The sequence below is a fragment of the Notechis scutatus genome, chromosome 7 (genome assembly GCF_049901735.1).
Source record: "Notechis scutatus isolate UNSWTSFEM ecotype Mainland chromosome 7, rNotScu1.2, whole genome shotgun sequence".
Taxonomy (NCBI): domain Eukaryota; kingdom Metazoa; phylum Chordata; class Lepidosauria; order Squamata; family Elapidae; genus Notechis; species Notechis scutatus.
The window spans coordinates 49762-70016 of NC_142015.1; the positions used below are offsets into that span (position 1 = coordinate 49762).

The 20255-nt window shown below is 44.6% G+C and overlaps 1 protein-coding gene across 2 annotated transcripts in view; it reads left to right on the top strand.

The window, feature by feature from the left end:
- TET3 (tet methylcytosine dioxygenase 3) overlaps window positions 1-20255 on the top strand; it is a 64964-nt gene that overhangs the window by 16487 nt on the left and 28222 nt on the right. For both annotated transcript variants that reach the window (XM_087969835.1, XM_026684771.2), the window contains exon 2: window positions 12472-15154. In XM_087969835.1, coding sequence (XP_087825961.1) covers window positions 12517-15154 — 2638 coding nt within the window. In that variant the 5' untranslated portion in view covers window positions 12472-12516. The remainder of the gene's footprint in view (window positions 1-12471; window positions 15155-20255) is intronic.

The following is a 20255-nucleotide window of genomic DNA, read 5'->3' on the forward strand; positions in this document are numbered from 1 at the left end:
GCATGCACTTCTGTGGCAAATCTGCAAATTGAGCAGAGGGACTTGCTTCCAAATTATGGACTTCTGAGAGTCCCAGCTGCAGGAACACTGGATGAGTCAGAGCAGGAGTGTTACCTAGCCAGTTTATCAGGTACGTGCTAAGCAATTGTGAAATTGTGTTTGGAAAAGCAGGGAATGAGAAACACACACATTAACATACATGCATTTTCCCACTAATCAGTGGTCCCTGGAATTAAAATAACTGGTCGTTTTTGGCTTTCTTGGTCTTAAAAGCCTAAAGGTCCATGTGATGGCTTCCCTTTGCTGCTAGTGTTGCTGTAGCAACTGAGTGGGCTCACTGTTAGCCCTCTACAGGGTGAAGGACCCCTTGAGCCATGTGGGCTGGATGCCAGACTGAGCTCCCAGTCCACGGTATCCAAAGTACCCCAGACTGATGGACCGGGGTGGGTGGGGGCTGCCACTGCCAGGCAAACCTTCAGAAGTTGGTGCGGAGACCAGTGGACCTTTCTTTGGGGGGGGGGGTATTCCTCCTCCTCTTAAACTTTGCCTTCCTCTCACCCCAGAAAAACCACTTACTTCTCAGGAACAATGGGTAAAATATTTTTGAGGGTGTTAGCACACAATAAGCATTTGGGAACAGGCAAAAAGGAAGGAAATATCTTGGAAAGAAAGGACACTATTCCAAAAAAAAACTTTCCTTAACATTTAATGAGTGCAGAAAGTCATTCATATTTTGGATAGCCTCCAGAGGTATCTATAGGATCAGATGCTTTCATCAAAATAATCACAGCAGAGTTATAAAAGTTCTAATTTATGTATTTAATTGAGGGAGGGAGAGAGAGAGAGACAGAGAGAGAGAGATGTTACATAAAGGGGAAAGTTTATAGCACAACTCTCTGCATCATTTGCTCCCCCCACAACCCTCCTAGAGACACCTCTGAAGTTTTCCTAATTTCCTAACTTGATATTTTCTCCCAGGTTGGAATTTGCCTGTGCAAGTGAGTATGGTCCCAATTAACCTGCTCATTTCAGTATCTATAATCAGTGCAGGTACTTGAGCTACGTGCTTTGTTATGTGGGAGAAGAGGTGTGAAATCCCTCCTGTTTTAGAACAATCACTTGAAAGGCAAACATCATGCAATTTTGAAAATGCCAGTGGTGGCAGTTTTCTAACCAAAGGAAAATTCAATCCAACTAGCCAGACATTCTTCTGTTATTAGTTCATAGAAGACCCTCCTCCAGCAGGAGCCCTGAGCCAGAAAAAGAGCAAGTGCCACTTCAGGAACCTGAGAGAGAAATTGGGTTCTGCAGAAAAAGCACCTGAGAGCCGAGAGTCTCAATACACCTTGGCAAAGAGGCACAGAGAGAGAAGCTGGCTTTCAGGGGTGAGGAGGGCTGGGGAGGAAGAGGTGTACCAACTTACCTGAACCGAAATATTCTGGCTCACATCATTGGTTGGGCCCTCAGGTGTAGTATTGTCATGAAGTATGTGACCATTTTGAGTTGGAGACCTCTGATCCAAATTGTATTTTTGTTATTTTTGTTGCTAATATTTAAAATTCGAGTTATGTCATATGAGTGGTCCATCTGCCAAAACCTTCAATTATCAATCTGCTTTGTGGCGATTTGTGTTTCCCTGCTGGGAGAAGTCTGGTCTCCGACTTAGGACAGCGACACCCATCCATGCTGGAGACCTTTAGATAGATGTGGGCATGTTGCATGGGCATTGTAATCCATGCCATATAGTGAAAGCCCACTTAAAGAGAAGTTCTTCAAATTTTCACCCCTGCATTATAAAAGAGGTCATTTTTCTTGGCCCCAAAAAGGCTGACTCCTTTGCTAAGAAGAGGAGCACGTTGCTGATTTCCTTTTGCTCTGAACAGCTTGGTGCTATGAATTATTTTTTGTGCAAGAAAAGAAGAGTCACTGGAGGTTTCTGTTGTGGCTGCATATTTGGATGGCTAAGACATGAATAAACCTCAACCTGAACATTTAAGAAAGTAAAAGTGAGGTTTTGGCTTTCTTAGGAAAAAATGTGCACACAATTATTGGGGAACTATTAATGTGCAGAATTATTATGCAACAATGAAAAATGAAAATTTGCCCATCTGTTTATTTCTGTCTGAATAATAAACAAAAAACTCAAAATGTACAAATAAACATTTCTGACATTTCAAGAAAAAAAATCAGTGACCAATATAGCTATCCTTCTTTTCAATAACAGCCATAAGCCTTCCATTCAAGGAGCCTATCAGTTTCTTGATCTGTTGACAATCAACTTTTTGTGCATCAGCAACCACAAAACGGTTCAGAGAGGTGTACTGTTTTCCTTCACTGTAAACGTCCCATTTAAGAAGGGCCCACAAGTTCTCAATAAGGTTTAGGTCAGGTGAGGAGGGGGCCAGATCATTCTTCTTTCATCTTTAAGGCCTTTATTGGCTAGCCACGCAGTGGAGTACTTCAGTGCATGCGACGGAGCCTTGTCCTGCATAAAAATCAGGGTCTTCTTGGAAGATGCAGACTTTTTCCTATATATACACCACTGCTTGAAGAAAGTGTCTTCTAAAAGCTGGCAGTAGGTTTGGGAGTTGATTTTAAGTCCATTTTCAACCTGAAAAGGTCCGACTAGCTCATCTTTCGTACTACCAGCCCATCCCAGTACCCCACCTCCACCTTGCTGGGGTCTGAGTCGAAGTGGAGCTCTGTGCCTGTGACTGATCCAGCCCCAGGCCCATCCATCTAGTCCATCAAGAGTCACTCTCATCAGTCCATAAAAACTGTGACAATTGTGTCTTCAGATATTTATTGGCTTAATCTTGCCGTTTCAATTTATGTGTCTTGTTAGGGGTGGTTGGGTTTCAGCCTTCCTTACCTTGGCCATGTCTCTGAGCACTGAGCACCTTGTACCTCTGAGCACTCCAGGTAGGTGGCAGTTCTGGAATATGACAGCACGGGAGGATAATGGGTTCCTGGTAGCTTCACGTTGGATTCTTCTGAAATCTTTGGCAGTTAATGTGCGTCTTTTTTTCTCAACACATTTCTTGTGACCCTGTGGACTATTTGCAACAAAACATTTGGTGGCCCTTTGATCATGGCCTAATATCTTAGCAATTTCAAGAGTGCTGCATCCCTCTCAAAATCTTTTTACAATTTTTGACTTTTCAGAATCAGTTCAATCTCTTTTTTGGACCATGAGAAAAAGAAGCTGCCTAATAATTATACACACTTTGATATAGGGTGTTGATCTGCTTAGGCCACATCCTCCCCCATTACATGATACGGTCAAAATACTTACTTGCCTAATAATTGTGCATGCAGTCTATGTCCAGGATAAAGACATAAGGGGCCTGTAGATATTTTCTCATCCTTCTTTCTGGTTCGTGCAGTCAGGCTGGTTGCAATTGTTTTTTCTGCAATCCGAAGTATCCATACCAAACCAGATGGTTTAGAAGTACTTGATAATTCCTCTGTAGATCTGTATCAGCAGATCCTTGGGCACTCTGGACTTTCTGAGTGACGTTCTTTGTTGTGTCTTTTTAATGAAGCTTCTAATGTTAGGTGTCCATTTTAAATCCTGGGAGATTATAGAACCCAGAAACTTAACCATCTCTACTGTGGATACTGTTGCCTATCATAGTAAGAGATGATAGGGTAGGAGGGCTCCTCCTAAAATCCACTTTCATCTCTCCAATTTTAAGTGTGTTCAGCTCCAGATTGTTCTGGCTGCACCACAGGGCCAGTAGTTCAACCTTCTGTCTATATTCTTACTCAGACCAATGACCATTGTATCATCTGCAAACTTCAATACTTTAACAGAGGGACCCTTAGAGATGCAGTCATTGGGATACAGAGAGAAGAGCAACTGAGAGAGTACACAGCCCTGGGGGCGCCTGTGCTAATTGAACAGGTTTTCTATGTGATTTTCCCTAGCTTCACCTGCTGTTTTTTATCTGTCAGAAAGCTTATAATCCACCTACAAGTGTAGACAGGCACAGCTACCAGTAGTTGAGTCAGGTTAAAGTAAAGAATTTCTGGAATGATGGGACTGAATGCCAAGCCGAAGTCTACAAAAAGGACCCTTGCACAGTTCCTTGGGGATTCAAGAGGTTGCAAGATGTAGTGCAATGCCACATTGACAGCATCATCTGCCAATGTATTTGCACAGTAGGCAAACTGCAAGGGGTCTAAAAGTGGATCCAAGATGATTTTCAGGTGGGCCAGCACTAACCTTTCAAAGGTTTTTATAACTGCAGATGTCAGAGCAATCAGTCTGTAGTCATTCCACTCCTTGATGGAGGGTTTCTTGGGAACTGGGATGACAGCAGAGTATTTGAAGCAAGAGGGGGCATAACATACCTCCAGTGTTTTATTAAAGATGAGGGTGAAGATGGGGCCAGTTGTTCATCACAGGTTTTCAAGCAAGGAGGAGTTGTTCCATATGGGCCTATACCTGACCCCCTCCCTCTGAGCCCCCCCATGATCTTTTGCCTATGAAATAGACCTGCACATCTTTTTCTAGGATCACCAGTGGTGGGGGGCTCAGAGGGAGGGGGGTCAGGTATAGGGGATTTGGCTATTGTTGGTGTATTTGAGATGGGGAGGGTAGCAATATTTGGCAGTGATCTCTTCTCAAACCTACAGAGGAACACATTCAGATCATTCGCCAGTTGATGAGTCAATAAGGGAAGGAGGGAGGTCTGCTGTAGCCAATGATGTCCTTCAGGCTTCTCCACACATTTGCCAGTTCATTTGCTGAGAGCTGATTCTCAGCTTTTCAGAGCAGCTTCTCTTTGCTGCCCTGATCTCCTTTGATAATACATTCTTGGCGTGATTGTGCAGCATTCTATCTCCATTCCTGTAGACTTCCTGTGTGGCACAACTGCTTGAGCTTAGCCGAGAAACCAAGGCTTATTGTTACTGTATAGGCACAAGCTTTTTACTTGGCACACATATGTCCTCACAAAATGTATGATGTCACATTATCAGTGAGTTCATCCAAGTCTGTTGAGGCAACTTCAAGAATAGAATAGAGTAGAATAAAGTAGAATAGAGTAGAATAGAGTAGAATAGAGTAGAATAGAGTAGAATAGAATACTTTATAGGCCAAGTGTGATTGGACACACAAGGAATTTGTCTTGGTGTAAATACTCTCAGTATACATAAAGAAAAGGCACATTCATTAAGAATCAAGAATCACAACGTACAACACTTAATGATAGTCATAAGGTACAATCAACAATCAAATCATACTAGGAAACAGTCAAGTGAGAGGGGATGGGTGATAAGGAGTGGTGAGAAGATTAGCAGTAATAGTACACTTTGTAAATAGCTGAACAGTGTTGAGGGAATTATTTGTTTAGCAGAGTGATGGCTTTCAGGAAAAAACGGTTCTTGTTCTGGTGTGCAGTGCTCTATAGCGTCGTTTTGAGGGAAGGAGTTGAAACAGTTTATGTCCGGGATGTGAGGGGTCTGTAAATATTTTCACAGCCCTATTTTTGACTGGTGCAGTATACAGGTCCTCAATTGAAGGCAGGTGGGTAGTAATTGTTTTTTTCTGCAGTCCTAATTATCCTCTGAAGTCTGTGTCTGTCGTGTTGGGTTGCAGAACCAAACGCTCCAGTCTCTGCAATCAAGGCAAGTCTGCAGCTTTAACTTTGCCTCCTCAGTCTAAGACTTCACTGTTTTAACCACAATTTTATGATTTTAAATTTCTGTCTGTAAGCAGGTACAAGGTGAATCATACAATGATCAGAGTGGCCCATAGCTGCTCTTGGTAGAGAGTGATAAGCGTGAGGGGTCCTTGGTGCTCTCTGAGCTTGCTTATTTTCTTGGAAATATTTTATTACCCTAACTAGGTAACATCATCCATGCAAGTAAGGAGTACTGTTTGCTGTTGGCTTATATTCTGGTGTGTGGGTGGGGGGAGTGGTCTTAGAGATTCTTTGGATGGCTCTTTGGCGGTTTCTTGATTGGGGTATTGCTTATTACCTGATCGTTGGTCTGAAGTTAACCTTGAGGTTAATCTATTCTGATCTAAGTGCTTACTACTGGTGGAGAGATGCTGGAGCCTTTTTCTCTTTTGGGCTGGTTGATTATCTCTTTTGCATAGTCTGTAGATATTATTTACGTCCAGGCTTCTAGAAATTCCCTGGCATTTTTGGACTTGGCCTGATCTAGGATTGTCACATTTTCCCAATTGAAACTATGCTTAAATCTTGTTGTGAAATTGAAGAGTTTTTATCATGTCTTCTGCCTGCCAGATGGTGTTCATGGATGCCTTCTGCCAATCTTCTGCCTGTTTGTCCTGCATAGTTGTTGTTGCAGTCGTTATATCGTATGATGTGGTAGATGACTCCTGTTTTTTTCTTCTGGGGTTGCTGGGTCTTTTGGTTTGCTTAGGATGTTTTGAAGGACTTCAGTTGGCTTGTGTGCTATACCTGATTCCATGTGGTTGTAGTAGTCTATTTGTGGTTTCTGAGATACTCCTGATGTATGGCAGTGTAATTCTTTTTAGGATTTGCATTGGTTGTGTTGTGTTGAGTAGTCAGATACTTTTTGATAAAGTTGAGTGGGTATCCATTTTATTGGAATGTATTGTATAGCTGCTCCATTTCTGTTTTCTGCTGTTCTAGGTTACTGCAATGTGTTTGGGCTCTTTATTTAAAAGTTCTTACACACTTCTTGTGGGAAGTTGGGTTTGGTAGTGGAGCACCTGGTTAGTATGGGTGTTTTTTTTCTGTAGACTTGCATTTCTAGTTTGCCATTGTGAGAAGCACCTTTTAATGTTGAGTAGCAGTGGTCTAAAATATTCTTGTTTCTAATGAGACAGCTGATATGTCAAGTGTATCTTGGCAGTTCCTGACTTAGGTTATCACTGTTAAAATCTCCTAAGACAACGAGTAGGGAGTCCGGATATCTCTGTTCAACCCACAGAATGTGATCAGCTAAGGTTTACAATGAGTTATTTATGCCTGCATGGAGTGGTATATAGACCCCAACTAATATGAATGAAGAGAATACTTGTGGGGAATAAAAGGGCCTGCAATTAATGAATAGTGTCTCTAAGTCCTCATCACAGAATTTCTTTAGTACGGTAACATTCTTACATTTGCAATGGTTAGCATAGAAGCAGACACCCCCTCCTTTCCTTTTAAGACAAGAAAAAGACCTTTTCTAACCCCTGTGGCGCTACAGACTGTCCTTCCCTCTCCAGTCAGATACTCCGAGAGGCAGCTGGTCCACGCAGAGTGGGGGGCAGTTTGTGACCCTCTCAGCTTTGTTTATGGCTGCCTGACGTGTCACAAGACCCACAGTTGAGGACCCTTGGATGAGCCAGTATCTTTTTTTTATAAGGGATTCTGTCCAAAGCTCCTTTTTAATGTTACTAACTAAGCAGGGAAGGCCATGAGAAACTTGGTTAGAATTGTGAAAGCAACAAGGATGCTTGTAGCAGAGTCAAGAAATATTGTTTGAAATGCTTCCATAAAATAGTTCTCCAGCCCTTGATGGATTTCCCCTGCATGTTAACTTTAAACATTCACCCACACAGTGGTTTTGCTACAGCAGCAGTTTCCCCTCTGCTGCCCCCCCCCCCCTTGGAGAGAAAAGATCTCAAGCCCCTGAAGTCCCAGAAGAGTGGAAGGGAATGTCTTTTCTGGTGCCCCCCCCCCCGCAAGCTTTGTCTTGGGTGTGATTGCTTTCGGATGTCTCCCCACAGTGCCTTGTGGTGGACACAGCAGGCTTCTTGTACCACTAATATTGGCTTACAGTATGTAACAAAGGCATAATAAGCCTTTCCCAGAATCCATGTGCATCATTTTTTTGGAGTAAACCAAAACCAGCTCTTTGGACAGAGCTTGAAATAGGATTCCCTTAACAGGGACAGAAGGTTCCCTTTTTGGTGGCAGCCAGCTTTGGGCCTCAAGCTGAAGTAGCAATGGCACTTAGACTTATATACTACTTCACAGTGCTTTACATCCCTCTCTAGGTGATTTACAGAGTCAGCATGTTGCCCCCAACTGACCTCGGAAAGCTGAGTGGAAGGCTGAGCCAACCTTGAACCGCTCAGAATCGAACTTCTGGCGTGAGCAGTGAGTTAGCCTGCAGTGCTGCATTCTAACCACTGCGCCACCAGGGCTCCTGAGTCGCTGCACGGAATGAGAATGACTGTATATGCAATGAGACATTAGCTAAGGGGTGTTGCTGTTATGGGTGATACAAAAGTGAATTGTTCAGGCCAATCTGGGCAGCTGTTCCAGAGCCAATCCAGCCAGGCCATATATGGTTTCTTGGGGAAGACCACATATTTCTTTGTTACTTGTGGAAAGAAGATTGAAAGTAGAACATAGAATAATAGAGTTGGAAGGGACATTGGAGGTCTTTGGTCCAACCCTCTGCCCATGGCAGGAGATCCTATGCCATTGTGGACTTCCTTTGCACTTGAAGGTTTGGATCCAGAAGAATAGAACAGAATAACAGAGTTGGAAGGAACCCTCAAGTTCCTGCAGTCCAACCCCACACTGAAGTTGGGGACCTTATACCATTTCAGGTCAATGGTTGTCTAGTCTCTTTTTAAAAAGCTCCAATGATGGAGCATCCACAAGTTCTGGAAGCAAGCTGTTCCCCTGATTAATTGTTCTAGCAGTCAGGAAATTCCTCCTTTTCTAAGTTGCTTCTCTCCTTGTTTAGTTTCCATCCATTGCTTCTTGTCCTGCTTTCAGTTTATCAGAGAGTTCTTTGTGTAACCATGCTGGATTCTTCTTAGATTTCTTGTTTTTCTATTTCAGTAGTATTGTGCTGAACTGGGCATTTGTAACCAAATTTTTCAGAGTTTCCCAAACTTCTTGAGTTGCTTTCCCCTTTAAGATTTTCATCCATGGAATCCTTCCCGAGCTCTCTCTGAGTTTGTCACAGTCAGCTCTTTTAAAGTTTAAGATCCTGGCTTGTTCTATTGCCTGTGTTTGTTTCATATTCCATTTCAATATGTCATGGTCACTCTTCCCCCAAAGTTCCGGCAACTTCAACCCCCTCTATCATTTCATCTCTTTTAGTAAGAATTAAGTCCAGTAAAGTTGACCCTCTAGTTCCCTCCTCTATCTTTTAGATCAGGGGTCCCCAACCACCGGTCCTACCGGGCCGCTGGCTTGCTGGGCGCCGCCATCTTTTTTCATGAAAAAGTGCTTCTGGTGAGCTTTTCCGGGTAGAAAGCTCACCGGAAGCATGTTTTCATCAAAAAAAGATGGCGGCGCCAGCGCTTCGTGAGCTTTTCCGGGTAGAAAGCTCACCGGAAGCACGTTTTCATCAAAAAGATGGCGGCGCCAGCGCTTCGGTGAGCTTTTCCGGGTGAAAGCCATTTCCACCGGAAAAGCTCACCAGGCTGGCGCTATCTTGATGAAAGTGCTCGGTGAGGTCACGGAAGCACTTTTTCATCAAAAAGATGGTGGCGCCCAGCTGATGCCGGTACCGGGCCGCGGCGCCCAGCTGATGCCGGTACCGGGCGCGGCGTAAAAAGGTTGGGGATCACTGTTTTAGATGACAAAATTATCAGCTAGATCTCTCAGTCTATCCCATCTTGCAGGATTGTTATTATGGGAAAAAGAAGAGGGAGATGGAGGTTTGTTACCTTGAGTTACTTATTAAGTATATGAGGTGGGATAAAAATGTAATAAACAAACTGGAGTGTATTGTGAGAAAAACATCCAAGACAATTAAAGGTCTGGAAAGAAAAAATTACAAAGAATAGCTAGACATACTGGATATGGCCAGCCTGGAAAAGAGAAGCCGAAGGAGATAGATAGCTGGGTTCAAGTATCTAAAGGACTGTCAGAAAGAAGATGGGACAGAAGAGAGGACAAGAAAGAAAGGGGTTAAACAAGGAAATAAATTTTGGCCAAACACCAGGAAAGAATTCTGAAGGTTAAAACGTCTTAACCCATGAAACAATCTTCCTCAGAATTTGGTGAACTCTTCTTCACTGGAGGACTTGGAGCAGAAATAGACTGTCAGCAGTCAGGGATGCTGATAGAGAGAGGATACCAATACTGGTCAGGGAGTTGGGCCAAAGGATGCTGAAGGTCCCTGCCATGTCCCTGGGCTTCTGTTCAAGGACAGAATGGTCACCCTACCCCCCCCCCCCCCAAACAGCCTGGCTTTTGCAGGCCTGCTGAGGAAAAGTAGCACTTTTGTCAGTGTCAAACTCCCCTCCCCCAAAATAAAAATTTACTTACCCTGGGACATTTATGCAATGAAGAGCCTTGCGAGGATGTGCAAAATAGTCACATAAAAATTAAGTAATAGTTGACTTTGTTTGAGTGGAATTTTGGAGTCTGTTGGTATTCCTTAGCGCTAATACCCCTCTCTTCCCCAATGCAAAAAAACTACAGCAGCTAATAATCAGGGTAGAAATAGCAGGAAATTTAACTGTTTGCAGAACTGCTGATAAAGCAGAGTTGTTTATATATTTATTTCAAAATTTATAAAGCAATCCAGCTCAGTTTCTCTGCCCTTTTATTCAGTGCAATAGTAATGGTGTCATTACTTGAAGGTTTATCTCTTCCTTTTCTTTTGAACAAACCATCATCTCATGCCTGCTTTCTATTATGTCAACGTTGGGGGATAGCAATAAAGAGCAGATTTATTTTTCTCCTGGATCAGTGGCAGCTGGTGGAACGATTGAATCTGAGTCAGTCATTGAGCTGAGCTGATTGAATCATCTATTTTTCCTATGGGTCAGTTAGAGAGACCTCTGATTGTCTCATAGAGATCTAAATTGCAAGACTAAAAGCACACTGAAACTACTGCCAGTCAGTTTCAGGCTCTTTGAGCAAGATTGGGGGCAGCAAATCGGCTGGGTGTGTGTGTGCGTGTGCGCTGAGGCTGGTTGATATTTTCTGAATCTCTTCACTCACTGGAGGATATGGGGTTGCTGGAATCTACTGAGTCCAGAACAGAATTTCTTTTAGGTTTCTGAATCAATCACCGAAGGGACCCATAATTCTGTTTTCAGCAGTAATCACAAAATCCTCCCTCCTGTTGCTTGTCACCAAAATCATAAACTGTTGTCTCATGAGTTGATCAGTTGAGTCTCATCTGTTATACCCTGGAGGTACGAATAGAAAATCCTGGGACTTGGTTCCTTTTAACATATTTTTTTTATTTTATTCAGAAAATTAAAATGCAAAATCCAAAAGAAATGAAAAAGAAATTACAGAGACAAAAAAATCCAGACAAAAATATTACAAATGTTAAAAGGACAAAAAACCAAAAACACATATTATCTCCCCTAGTTGTACATTGACAAATATATTGCAATAATAATAGCTTTCTCCTTGCAAAACAGGCCCTAGATTTATAAACTTCTACAACCATTTGCAACCCAATTTGACCTACCTGTCACACACACACACACACACACACAGAGACACAAAGAAAAAAAATAGTTAACAGGTTAATCAACAGCAAAGTTAAACTTCAAAGCCCTCTTTGATCAATCTGTTATTTCAATTACCTCCTAGAAAGTCCACAACAGTGTATCTACCACAGATCACCCCAGTCAGGATCTCTAATCTGTTGTCCAGGATCAAATATCCTTGATCGACCTTTTGTAATAAAACCTTTGCTTAGGATTTGAATTGGAAACTTTCCCAACCATTGAATCTCATTTCTTAAGTTCCTCGGTCTCTATTATAAATACCTCTTGGCACTTCCAGGAACTCTGTTGAATCTCCCCAAGCTCTGTTATCAGTCAAAGTTTTGATGATGATTGTTTGAACCAGGCTTTGGCAAGGGTGCCTGTGGGTACTACGGGATATCACATGGGACATCCTCAGATGACATACCAAAACTCCCCAAATTAAATAAGGAATATTTTAATTTTGCTTTGAGTGGCTGAAATCTTGTGAAATCACATGTTATTGTGATTATGGAGTTCTTCCTCAGATTTTGCTAAATCTTATACATGCCACTTATGAAAACTTATACTTTGTTTTATTTATTAGATTTTTATCCCACCTATATTACCTTATAGTAACTCAAGGAGGCGAACGTACTTAATGCTGCTTCCTCCTCTCCCCCCCCCCCCAACAACAACCCTATGAGTTTGATTGGGCTGAGAGTGACTTGCCCGAAGTCACCCAGGACTGCAACTCATCACCTCCTGGTTTCTAGGCCAGCATCTTAATCACTATATCTAAAATTCTCTTTGGAAATGGTAACCGTTTCATGAAATGGTGACTGTTGGGGGGGCAAATGGCACCTCCAGCATATTTTTGGACCCCTGGGGTTGCTGGATCACAGGCTTGAAAACTAGGTGATTGAAATGGGCCGATTCTTAATTCACAGAAATATATCCCACTCCATGTGCTCATTTTTAAGATGCTGCTGGTGTTTTTTCTTTTTTCTTTCTAGAAAAGACTAAAAGGAAACAGCCATTTTCAAACTAATTTTTTTTTTTTTTTGTAATTTCCTTTCCAGACCAGTTTGGACAGCCGTTTGGTTGATGGACCCAAAACAGGCCACATGGAAGAAGAGCCATTTAGCCATGCCGAAGAAGGAAGGTTAAGAGACGCCCTCCCCGCTGGCCTGGCCAATGGCGAAGGGAAAGCAGCTGCTGGAGGAGGGGCCATGCTAATGGATCCCGGCATGTGGCTTGGCAGCCCGCGCGCCAAGCAAGAGGTCGCCTGCTGGGAGAGCACACCTGCTGTCCTGAGCCAGGGAGACTCTTCCAGCAGCAATGCCAACCTGGAGGATGCTCAAAACTTAGTGGCTTTCTCAGCAGCAGCAGAGGCTGCCATGTCTTCACATGGGTTGGCACCTCTCGCATCCCCTTCCGCATTAAGCATGCAGCTGTATGAAAAATTTAACGCTGAGATGAACCGTGAGGTAGAGGATGGTTTGGCAATGCCTCCTCCCAACAGCTATCCTGGAATTGAGGATCTGAATGCCCTCAAAGCTGCGCTTACTTTGGCCAAGCAAGGCATGAAACCCCCCAACTGCAACTGTGATGGTCCTGAGTGCCCAGACTACTTGGAATGGCTGGAGAAGAAGATCCAATCAGCCACTGGAGAAGAGGAGAGCTGCGTTGCCCAGCCCTTCAGCCAAGTTCTCCAGCCCCCCTTAGACAGGGGTGCTAATGCCAAGCAGGGACCGGCTGCAGGCGAGCAGGTGACTCTGGGCCCCCTGGAAGCCCTCCCCCTTTCTCAAAGTGCACTGAACATTGCAAAGGAGAAGAACATTAGTCTCCAGACGGCCATTGCAATCGAAGCCCTCACCCAGCTCTCCACGGTTCTTCCAGAGCCGGCCACGCAGGCTCTGCCCCCTCCTGGGAGCCCCATGCGAAGCCCTATGGCCTTTGGCTCCCAAGAGCAGCCTCCCCTCCTCTCAGCGCACAACCCCAGCATGGTGCTACCTGTGTCTAGTGCTGGAATGTGCCAGAGCCACCCCTCCAGGTCTGAGGCGAGTCACCGCTTGCTCCCAACTCCAGTGGCATCTGCATCCCCCTCCTGGCCACAGGGGGTGAAATGTGCTCAGGATGAAGCCCCCTATTGCCTTGACCGCAGCAATGGCCATCTGGAACCGGATGGTCTGTTTCCTACCTGCAACTCTACCCCCCTGAAGGCAGAGTTCGCTGAGCCACAGAGGGAAGAAACGAAGCCCAAAGTCGGAGGGTGGGACCCAAACCTCAGCCCTTCCCCATCCTCCTTGGTCAGTGACACCATGGCGGAGCTGGAGCAGCTGCTGGGCAGTTCCAATGGCTGCATGCGATCTGTCTTCAAGCAGCCCGGAGGCATCCCAGGCAAAGCAAGAGTGGCCAAACCAAAGCAGGAGCACCTCACCCACAAGGACGAAAACACCCCTGCTGGCTGTCACCACTCCCCCTCTTCCAGCCCACAGTTGTCCCAGCTCCTGCAGGAGAGCAGTTTCCACAAGAAAACCCAGAAGGCCTTGCAGCAGCACCTTCACCACAAGCGCAGCCTCTTCCTTGACCAGAATGGAGCTCATGGGGGGACGCAGGAGCTGCTGCCCCACTGGTGGGCCCCCAGGGCTCAAGCTCAGCCGCCTCCAAAGCAGCTGGAGAAGCCGGTCAAGGAGAGGAAGAAGAAGCCTGAAAACGGTGGCTCCAAGAAGCCCTTCCGCAAGCAAATCCACATCAAGAAGTCCAGGCAGAAGGATTCTCAGCCCCTCTTCTTGCCCGCAAGGCAGATCAGCCTGGAGGGCTGTCGTGCAGCTGCCACTCTCAAGTGCCCAAGAAAAGAGGTTCAACCTGAACAGCTCCTCTCTACTCCTACCAAGCTTTTGTCTCCCGCTTCCCTGGCCACCAGCCTTTCAGAGAAGTCTCCGTTGCAGAAGCTACTTGAAAATAGAAGCCCAGCTTCCAACACTCAGGAAACCTGCCATCCTGGCCAGGAGGAGACCCAGCGTTATTTCCCAGGGAATCCTGCCTGTGAAGTTGTGCCCCTAGCCAGCAACCCTGGGCCGGGCTCTGCTCCATGCTCCTCTGCTGTGGCTTGCAGCGATGGGCATGAGGAAGCCTTCCACAGGACAACTCACTCAACAGCCCATCCATTCTTCACCCAGAATCCTACTGCAGTGGATGACAAGCTGGAGGAATTTATCAAAGAATTTGAGACTGAGTTTGGTGAGAATTTCACCTTTCAGAATCCAGATCTTCCAGCCCCACTGCTTCTCAATGAGGGGCCTCTCCCAATTCAGCCCCCTTCCCCCCTGCTCCCACTCTCTTCTCTGAGCCAGTCTCCAGAGCCACCAGGTGGTTTGGAGGTTGCTGTCCAGCCTTCAGCCCAGGAAGGTGCACAACCTTTGGCAGACACTCCCAATACGGGTCTCAAAACCTCCCTCTTTCCAGGGGCCAGTCAATCCTCAGAAGACCCCTTTGCCGTTCGATCCCCGAAACACATAAAAATAGAATCCTCTGGTGCTATTACGGTGGTCTCCACCACATGCTTTTACTCTGACGAAAACCAAAACACAGACCCGGCAACCCTGGAAGGAACTCCAACCAAGAGTAAAGAGCCGTTTTTGCCAACTCTCAGTGGATTTTTGGAATCTCCCTTGAAATACTTGGACACCCCAACCAAAAGTTTGCTGGACACGCCTGCCAAGCGAGCTCAAGCTGAGTTCCCAACTTGTGACTGTGTGGGTAAGTCAGAGACACTCTCCCACCTGGGGGGCTTTGCAAAAAGGAAAGGAAGGTTGGCTTCCTTTAGCAGAGAGGAGGGAGGATGTGAAGGAAAAGTGAGACTGCCTACCTGAGACACTTTTTCCCCTGCAACCCACATTGAATCCAGCATGGAGAACATGTTATAGTCTGAGCAAGTAGGTGAGTGTGGCATCCCCTTGTAGGTGAAAGTGATTTCTGTTTGCTTCTAAATATGGGCTGCACTCACATACTTCCCAGGTACCTCTGTACCAATGGTCCCCAACCTTTCTGGCTTTGTGGACTGGTGAGTGAGGGTGGGGGGTGGGTGGAGAGAAGAAATGACTCAGTGTGAGTGGCAGGCAGGCATGCTTGTGCAAATGGAGTTGCGTGCATGCACTCACTTGCTGTTTGCAGGGCCTGGTTCCGAACGAATGAACCATGGCCCAATTGCAAGCTGCATCCTGGGGGTCAGGGACCCCCACACTGTGTCACATCATGAGCAAAAACAGAGCAGCTCCATTGGCTCTCAAAGGCAGATGTTTGAAATCAAGGCAGAAATGCTGAGGAGAGGCTTGCTGTCTGGGCACAGGTGGCCCGTCCAGCTTTCAGGGAGTTGCTGAAGTTGCCTTGCTTTGTTTGCCGAAAGGGCTGCAGAGCCCCTGCCTTCCCCCGAGACTCTCCTTTTTCCCACTACCTAGGAAGACCCACGGTGGGAGTAGTCACCCAGGCAAGCTGAGGCACAGGCTAAGATGCTGTGGGGCTTGGCACCACTTCGGGGCCCTGCACCTCTGCTACGAGGACAGGGGCCCTGTACCGGTCAGGAAGTAAGCAGGGAAGGCTGCCGAAGGGTCATCTAAGGCGAGGTGCCTATCATTTGTACCAGCTACTTCTCTACTAATTGAGAAGGGGATGAGCCGGTCTACCACGGAGTCTGTTTTTTGTAGGCATGAATGGGAAAGGTATTGAAGATACAACCAAACAGCTCCTCTCCTCTCCTGGAGAGGCTGAAGAATCCTGAAACTTGCCATGGCTGAGAATTCTTCAGAGCTTCCCCAAATAAGAAAAGTTCCTCTGCCTTTAAGTGGCCAACCCCACCAAAGTGCATGCTGCAGCTTTTCACCACTGAGTCAATAGGGTCCCATTGAGCAAAAAGTGACTTGTCCGGTGTTTGCGTAGCATGGTTGGGAGCACACAAAAGGCTGGCCTGGCTTAGCAGGATGGATGAGTACAGTCTGTGTGTATATGAGAGTGAGTAAATGAGTGTGGTTTTTTTACTAGGCCAGGCTTGGAAATGCAAGAGGTGTGCTTGTGGGAGAGATGTGACTGCTTTGGTCCCTTGTTCTCATAATGTATCTTGCACCCTTGCTGCCTGGGAGTGTGTGAGGCCACAGGGAACAAGGGCCACCCTCTCATTTGCAAGTGTTTCTGTGTGCTTGGAATAAAAATTAGGGTTGCTTAAGAAGCAGGAGCTGCTTCATGGTGCTTAAAATCAATCATGATTACGGCTTGTGGGAAGGCACCTGACCCTCTGGAGCAGCCCTTGCAAAGTCTGAGTGAGACATGACAGTTGATTCTGGTCTTGCTAGAATCTCTAGCCACCCAGATTCACTTGATGGGCAGAGCAGCATATAGATTTAATAAACAAATCTTCCAAAATGTTTAATGGCTTAATGCTCCACACCCCTAAAACTCCTAAAAGTTGCCAGGTGAAATGTGTGACATGGAGGCTTTTAAACAAAGTTCCTCTCTATAAATACAAGGAATAGTGTGTGATAGCTAAAATGCTGTGATCGTTCAGAGGCTGGATTAGAACTAGTGAGTCAGGTTCAAGTCCCTGTTCGGTCAGTGAGTTTAATGGGCCAGTGACTCTCTTTAAGCATTCCTATCTCACAGGGCAGTGTGAGGATAAAATAATGAGAGACTCCTTTACTGCAATCCCAGAAGAAAGACACTTTATAATGACAACATATTCCTTGGATTGCTGCAGTGTTTGAGGTATTTGGGGTGGGGTACCCTGCTTTTAGACCACCAATTGAGAAGCAGAACACATTTAAAAGGCCAGTTTGCTGCTAAAGAGCTGTAGCATCAGGGAAAGCATTGCCGACCTTACAAAAGCCTCCCACCCAAAAAACTTCTCTTTGTGTTGTTGCACACTGACGGAGCTGCTACTTAAGAGCAAGTTCCCCAAGAAGCATTTCCTGGGCAGTCGACAGCCTCCTCCCAGTGCGGCCCTTGAACTGATTGCAAACTGCAGGGACTGCTGGTTTGGGGGGTGGGGGCGGCTCTAAGGGACGCAAGATAGAAACAGAGTTTGGGGGCAGGATTACTTGCTTCTAACCCTCTGGAATCCATATATAACTGCACCAACAAGGACATAAGATTTTGCCTAATTCTGATGACGGAGTCTGGGGGCAGCTTGCAGAGGGACTCCTGCAAAGCAGAGCATGGCAATGGGCAACCATGGGCAAGGAGCAACCTGGAGTGCGCCAAATGCCACTCCCTTGAAGTCTGGCAGCAGAGGCTGGAAGCCCCTGGTTACATTGACACTGTTAGGTATAACATTGATACCCAACAAGGTTTGGGTGGATAAATATATAAACTAAGGTATCATAGTTTAAGTGTTTGTAATTTTAAGCACCACACTGCATGTAATTAGCCAATTAAGGGTGCGGTTAGAAACTGCAATAAGAAAAAGCTTGCTACTTACTGCCTACTGTCCTACTGTTTACCGTTTGCTGTTTACTGTTTACTGCTGTTTACTGCTGGATACAACTGTTTACTACTGTTTTACTGCGACTGTCTACTGTTTGATCGTTCTACTGAATATCCAGCGTTATCCTCTGGAGAAAGGAATCGGAGGAGGAGAAGATATCTTTATCGGCTGATAAAGATATAGTAAGGAGTATTATCTGGACTGAGTTAGTGAGTCTTACTGAATGGATATATTGTGAATGACATACGGACTGATTGACAATGCTTAAACTCTAACTGGATTAAAAACTATTTAAACTACAAACAGTGTTTGTGTTCAGTGTGTGTATACTCTAAAACCCTTCCTCTCTCATTTGGCTGCCTGGCTTGACTGCTGCTGCATACTCTGCTAGGGGTTTATCCCCAAACACTAACACTGGTTATGGGCCCAGCTGCGCAGTCTAACTAACCAGGATATAGCAGTGTGAGTTGGTGTGAGTTGCACATTACTGTAAAAACAAACTGTTTTTATTAGTATAAAATAGTCATGTATCTGAAGAGTAATGGCACAAGTAAATCTACCACATCTGTCCCTGATATCCAGGCTGGATGGAACAAACTATGTTTCATGGCCAATGAAATGTAGTTTACTTCTATGTAGAGAAGGTTTGTGGGACATAATAACAAACCCACCAGATGTGAGTAGCTGGGATCCTGATGATGAAGAGGATAACAAAAAGTTACAAGACTATAAACGGAAGAATGAGCAGGCTTTATGCATCATAGGACTGACTCTCTGTGACCAGCAGCTTGTCCATATTCGTGGAGAAGAAAATGCTGCAAACTGCTGGGAGAACCTCAGGAAGATATATGTTCGGGACAGTGTAGGAGCACAAATAAATCTTACACAGAAGCTGTTTCGAACACATCTTCAAAGGAATGGAGATATGTTAGCTCATTTAAACTGTATGAAGAGCATTTTTCAAGAATTACAAGAAAAAGAGCTTATCTTTAATGAGCTGCAACAAGTATACATTATATTATCTTCATTAGATCAAAGCTATGATGACTATGTGACTTCGTTGGAAGTATTGCCTAAAGATAGCCTCTCATTAACCGAGATTACAGGCAGGCTACTAGAAGAAGCCAGAAGAAGGTGTGAACGTGACCAGCTGAGAGAAGATAAATCTAAGAAAGAAGAGAAATTATCTTCAAAGCTTGATAGAAACCAGCTTAGTAAAGTAAAGCACCGGAAGAAGAGAATTTATCTTCGACGGCATACACAATTAAAAAGTGTTTTAATTGTGGAGGAAGAGGACATTTGGCAAGTTTCTGCAAAAAGGAAAAAGCCAGAATGTAAAAAAGCCCAAGAAAGCCTTTGAACTAGCCATGTTTAGCAACTGTGATGTGAAGAATGATTTATGGGTGGTGGACAGTGGTGCATCCCACTGCATCACGAGAGATAAGACAAAATTTGTAAAAATGTCTACAAGCTCTCAACATATATCACTTGCTAATGGCTGGAACCTGAAAGCGAAAGGAGAAGGTACTGCACATTGTCCGTGCATAAATCAGGATATAAAAATGTTGTATGTACCGCAACTAAGGTTCAACTTGCTTTCTGTAAGGGTATTAGTCAAACTAGGTTATGCAATTACATTTAAAAATAATAATTGCATAATTGAGAAGGATAAAAAAGGGTAACTGCAGCTTTAAATGGAACGTTATACGTCTTAGATGATAGTAAGAAAAGGGAGGCACAGACTGTATTTAACAATATAAAGCCTCATAATGAATGTATCCATTTATTGCATAGGCGTTTGGGGCATGTAAATTTTAAAATGCTAAAACGTACAGTAGAGTTATCTGATGGAATAAGGTTAAAACCTTGTGATAAATATTTGCGTTGTAATGTTTGCTGTGAAGATAAGAGCAAAGTATTGCCTGCAAATAGGTTAAATGGTTTCAAAACCAAAGAACCTTTAGAAGTGATATTTGCAGACATCATAGGTCCAAAGAAACCCAGTATGGGGGTGCTCGATATATACTGAGCATTATGGACCACCATTCTAGATATGGGTTTTGCTACTTAATGAAGAGCAAAACTGAAACATATCAACATTTTTTCAACTGGCTTAAATTTGCAGAAAGAAAGACTAAACGGCAACTGATAACCCTGGTGACAGATAATGGTACGAATTTGTTAACAACAAATTCCAGAACAGACTAAAGGTAGCTGGAATAGAGCACAAGAAGTCTGCACCATACAGGCCAGAACACAACGCATTCATAGAGAGAAGAGGCCAAACACTACAGGCAATGGTTAGAACAATGTTAACTGATTCTGGATTACCTGATTCTTTGTGGGGGAGGCTACAATGTGTGCTAATAACATATTGAACAATGTTGT